This window comes from Alexandromys fortis, unplaced genomic scaffold, assembly GCF_014885135.2.
Source record: "Alexandromys fortis isolate MF-2015 unplaced genomic scaffold, M_Fortis_MF-2015_v1.1 scaffold_33, whole genome shotgun sequence".
NCBI classification, from domain to species: domain Eukaryota; kingdom Metazoa; phylum Chordata; class Mammalia; order Rodentia; family Cricetidae; genus Alexandromys; species Alexandromys fortis.
This window is the reverse complement of record NW_026067917.1, coordinates 13868738-13874336: the sequence shown is the minus strand read 5'-3', so window position 1 is coordinate 13874336 and position 5599 is coordinate 13868738. Positions and strand designations below refer to the sequence as shown.

The window sequence follows — 5599 nt, the reverse complement described above, 5'->3', positions numbered from 1 at the left end:
ATAAGCCTCTCCACCGAGGCAATAATTCAGGTTAGACCAAATCAAACCGAATTAGAAAAAGCCCAGGTTTAATGGATACCAACGCTCCTGGATGACTTCCCAGCTCCTCAGAGAGAAGCAGGGGAGGAAGACTGGAAAACAATGTATTTGTTCTCTGGGGTACTATTTAAATACCCTGTGGGAGTGGTCTTTTGCATCTCTGGGGAGGGGTCATCGGTTGACTGTCTGTCTGTCTGGACTGAGGAAATGCCCAGCAGAAGGAGTTGGTATGGAACTTCCACCGGAACATTCCAGGTTCTTTGGATATATGGATGCCAGTGACCCAAACATCCGGATGCCAGTGGCTAGGGTGAGGCTTCTACCCATACAGTTTGGATTGGATATTAAGACTTTTATAAACGCATGGGTGAGAGTTATGTCTTAACATCCTTAAAACATTCCCCAGGCCTTCCCCATTTCGCTGCCATACTTTGAGAGAAGTATTCCACCACTTAGAATCTCAGACTCTTCCGAGTCCAGGGCGGAAATCCCCGGAGGAACAGCAAAAAGTAATCCTTAAACTAGGTTTTGAAAGACTTACGCTACTTCTGATGCATCAGAACTCAGTGGAATTAGGTCTGCTATTAGTATTGCTTAGATCTGCCTGCTGGGAAAAAGAGGGAGAACATGTAACCAGCACAGAACCTCGCCAGTGGGAGGACTCAACCGTGTAGGCCCTAGTGTCAATGAATGAGCACAGTTTTTAACCCTTTAAAGTAACAAAAGCCTACGTGAGACTTGTCTGGAAAGCAGTTATGCCTCTGCTCTTGTCTTTCTTAGCTAAGGACCACCTAGAGATGAAAGTGGGACTTAGCGGAGCGCTAAATACCTGTGGTGAAGTTTTCAGCTTCAAGAGGCTCAGAAATTAGGAATAAGCGTGCTAATCCTTTTATGGGAATATGGAAAGCTTCAGGCTACTTTAAATTTAGCTGAAAGTGCTCACGCTCCTCCTTGACTTAAAAAAAAAAAAAAGAATCCGGATTTGACTCCAACACATCAACCGCTGAGCTTAAGATTCAAAAGTCAAGACAAACGAAGACAAAGGGAATTCTTGGACAACAGACACACAGAGCCAGCTGCTGGTTGCCCTAGATTCTCGCAACTGTGGTCTTGTAGCAATCCTGGTCAGTGTAGTGTTTTGCCTAAAAAAACGAAAACACAGCTCTCTTTCCTAGTTGGAACTTACTTGTGACAGCTGCTGAAAAAACAGGAATTGATTGGAATGCTTTCACAGCCTTTCTGGACCTCGGCTGCTTTACTGCCTCGCTCAGCTGTGCAGGGGTAAAGCACCCACAGAAAGCCTCATTGAGCTCTGCTTGCTAGTCGGGTGCATGTCAAATGCAAAGCAGGTTTAAGTGCTGTAATTGATTTCTTATTCATGTATTATTTTTGCCCTTATTTGCTCGGGCTTGGGGAACGGCTGGATTATTGAAACTAGTTGGGGGAGGGGAGGGAAAAGGGGAAAAGAAAGTAACTAGGAACGAGGAACTAGGAGAGGAAGTTTAACGTAGCTCCCCTCCCTCCCTGTCTTTATTTAGGGAACCCAATATGGCATCTTGCATGAGGAGCTTGTTCTCTGACCACAGCAGATACGTGGAATCTTTCCGGAGGTTTCTAAATAATTCCACGGAACACCAATGCATGCAGGAATTCATGGACAAGAAGCTGCCAGGCATAATAGCAAGGTAACAAAAAGGCATTTCTGTCAGGGGGCTACTGTGGGCCAAAGATAGGTGGAACCCAGCCCAAGGGGTAGGCAGAGGTGGAGGAAACCCCGGGATTGTTTCAGAGCTGATCACAGCTGCCTGCTGCTGCCCGGCTCTGCCTAAACTGAGTGGCCTTGCTATGCAGCTCCGTGTTTGCTTTCCGTACCGGGAGAGTGATTTGTGCTGTGGAGGTGGCGGAGCCGGCAGCCGCAGGATAAGCGTTAACCATTTGAAGGCTTCACAGGCACAAGCCCAACCGTATTTGGGAAAAAAAAAAAAATATACAAATCATTAACTTCAGATTTTTTTTCTAACCTCCTTTCAAATTTTATGTTAAGAAGAAAAAAAAAAGAGTCCCAAAGAGATTCTGCTTTTCTTGTCCTTAGAATCATATATAGGTAAATTGCGGAATATTGCTTGCCCCTGGGCATACAATTAGTGCTTCTCGATTCAAATAATACTGATTTAAATTCATTTCCTTTGTTTGTAATTATAATCATTCTCCCAAAAGCTGTCGTTTCTTTTCAAGTTAATGTTATCAATATGATCTTAAAACAGAATGATTTTACCATTATCAGAAGAAGCTGGTTTCTGTCCTTCTCACAGACGGCCTTATTTATCATTTATTTTTGATTAATGTGTTCAATTTGTCCCAAAGCTGATAAGCATTATTGAGGTAACAGATTCCACAGGCTAAAGATAATCAAGTCACCGATCTGGGGATAAATCGTTTTGAGTCCTTCTGTTTTAAGAAGTAACTGTGGACAACTAGTTAAGAAACGACTGACTGTGGACCTCATTTACAAACAACAAAGAAATCTGGTATTGTATCTTTTGCTCTCTGAATTTCTCTGTGGAGTTAGTTTCCTGTGATAGTTCCTCTGCCAAACCAGAGCAGACCTGTGGGACAAATACAGAATTCTGTGCTTCTTTTTCTTCTCGTTTCTTTCTCCTCCTCCTTCTCTTGTCAAGCACTTAAACAGCTGAGTCATTTCCCCAGCCTTGTATTTTCTGTCTTAACAAGGTTAATGAGTTGACCTATAATAGGATAAATGCTATAAAATCTGAATCATGGACTCTATACCACACCCTATGCACAGCACACATAGGTTCCACTAAGTATAAGTGGGTTTAGGATTTACAATCAACCTCACAAGAAGTTGGGAATGGTGGGAAGATAAAGTAGAAAATGGAGGGGAAGATCAAGGAGATCCCTACAGAGTGGAGGCTTCCTGTGAGACCCCAGAGTAGGCACAAATGATACCCCAACACCTGTTTCCACAGAAAGATCCTTTATTAAGCTAAGAAGAAAAGTTGAAGTGGCTGCTCAGCCAGAAAAACATCAGCAAAGGACCTTGCAGGTGTGATTTTTGCGGGGAGTACAAAGGGAGGCCTGTGTTAGAATGGGCTAGGATGTGGTGGTATGTTTTGATTGGGCATGTTAATTAGGCGAACCAAAGGGGGCTTTTGATTGCTGAACTTCATACTTTGATAGCTGGACCTGGGTTGTCAGCCTCAGGAGGAGGAAGTGGCCAAACAAGGGAGTAGACCTTGTGGGCCAGCTTTAGGAAAGTAATCTCACAGTTTTTAGCAAGGCAGAGGGTACTGGGGAGAAGGGCAAGCCTGCCAGAGCCACAGACTGGAGTGGGCTAGTGTCCCTTCAGAAGGAACACTGGGTGAATTTGATCAAAACCTATTATGTATATGTATGACATATTCAAGCTAAAAAAAAAAATTGAAGTATTAAAGCAGATACCAAGTAGGTAGATTTTATCTGAAATTAGAATTTACTTCTTTGGTCCTTTCTACTCATTCCTAAAAATACAGGTTATGGGTTACTTCCTCAATGCTTTTTCAGTTTGGAGAATGCACACTCATCCCTTAGCTTAACCAGATCCTTGATTTTCTTCATCCTCACAGCTTAGTCTGAAGATGGATGGGTTTTAAGCAACAATGACCCTTCCCTGTCTTTTGAATGTGTCCGGTCTAGATGGAATGTTGACCGTAGAATATGTGACTCAGGAGATTGTGGATATAACTAAATTCATGCTATGATGGTAATATAGACAGTTATGAATATCTGACTTCAAATGTAATTATTAAGGAAGCAATTTTTCTAGACATGGGGCTTATGCCTTAATTCCAGTGTTTAGGAGACATAGTTGCCATGAGTTCCAGACCAGGATGGGCCAAAATGTGAGACTCTGTTTCAAAAAAAGAAAACAAAGGAAAAAAAGAATAAGAAAGGAAGAAAGAGAAAGAGAAAAATAGGACATATTTAATATATTTTCCTCCTGAAATTGGATTCTGCTTCAGGAGCTCTGAACCTTTTTGCTTGAAGTAGTTTTAAGAGCTGCGTGGTGCTACAAAATGCTTCCAAACCTCCCTGTGTCTTTAGGGGAGAGTTTGCTGAAGTGGGAGGTTGGGTATGGCAATTGCATATGTAATGTAATTTTTTTTAAAAAAAAATAAAATGTGTTTGTATTTTAAAAATCCAAATGATTTTAAAAAGCAGATAACAACAGCAAACAGTGAGTGATTCATTGTCCCAAATACTTTGTCTATGAATTTCACTCTCTAAAGGTAGCTACTTTAACTAATTTTTTGTCTATATCAAAATCTTTAGTTTCTTATAAAGTTTTTTTTTCCCTGTAACTTTAAAAAGGTATGTTTTGAAATTACCTAGAGCTAGTGAGAAGGAACCACAAAACATGCAACAAACCCGCTTAGGAGTTTATTAGAGGGGGGTTGTACAGGCTTGGGGAATCAGTGTGCAGCGAGAGAGAGAAAGATGGTGCGTCCAGCTTTATTTATTTATTTATTTATTTATTTATTTATTCTTGTTTTTTTTTTTTTTCGAGACAGGGTTTCTCTGTGGCTTTGGAGCCTGTCCTGGAACTAGCTCTTATAGACCAGACTGGTCTCGAACTCACAGAGATCGGTCCGCCTCTGCCTCCCGAGTGCTGGGATTTAAGGTGTGCGCCTCCATTGCCCGGCATTTTAAAGGCTGCTTAGGGCATGCGCACAGAGGGTTGGCGTGACTACATCATACGCAGATGATAGGGCTCACACTTGCACACAAGGGCTTAGCTGAGTCATACGTGGATGTAACCACACATGCTCACGCGTGGGTCTCATGATCCCTTTAACATTCAGACACTTCTGCCTGAGGGCTTGTCTGTACATGCATTGCTCTAGAACCCGGAAGTACAACCTTATTTGTTGCTGAGTAATTACATGTTTTCTTCAATTTTGCCACATTCTTGAGGTGCGATTTTTTTGTTTGTCTTTGTTGCTTTGTTTACTTAATTTTGAAAGTTTTAGATTGAGCTTACTATGATAACTGTCAGGAATTCATCCTTGAATTGGATGTTTTTCTTAAATTCTTCTTTTACAGATACTTGTTGAATTAATTTTTTTTTAAAAAAAAAAAAACCTTGATAAATTAAATGCAAACTTTTGTCAGTCTACCTTGCTGCCTCTTTTTAGAACCTTCTCTTTGCCCCTTCATCCAGGGCAGCCATTGTGCACTCAGACTTCTTCCTGACCCTTCCTAAAACTGCATCTGAAAGAAGCCCTAAGAATTTCCTCCCCATGTTGTCAGGCAATGCACTCTGATTTTAACTTGAAAGTACTGTCTTACTCAGTTTTTTGAAATATTGGTTCCTAGGATAGGGATACAATAAACACATAACAAAAACACATAAGAATTTGTTTACTAAAGGAAAAAAAGGGGGAAAGAAGAGGAAAAAGACTTAGAGGTAGCACGGACTACCAAGTGCCTGCCCAGGCCCAGGCCCGGGCCCAGGCCCAGGCCCAGGCCCAGGCCCAGGCCCAGGCCCAGGCCCAGGCCC

General features: G+C 41.9%; 1 protein-coding gene across 1 annotated transcript in view; it reads left to right on the top strand.

The window, feature by feature from the left end:
- The first annotated feature begins 1210 nt into the window (after positions 1–1210).
- Hnmt (histamine N-methyltransferase) overlaps positions 1211–5599 on the top strand; it is a 23289-nt gene continuing 18900 nt past the window's right edge. Inside the window, exons 1-2 of the mRNA XM_050139891.1 lie at positions 1211–1320; positions 1578–1724. Of these exons, the coding sequence (XP_049995848.1) occupies positions 1262–1320; positions 1578–1724 (206 nt within the window). The 5' untranslated portion in view covers positions 1211–1261. The remainder of the gene's footprint in view (positions 1321–1577; positions 1725–5599) is intronic.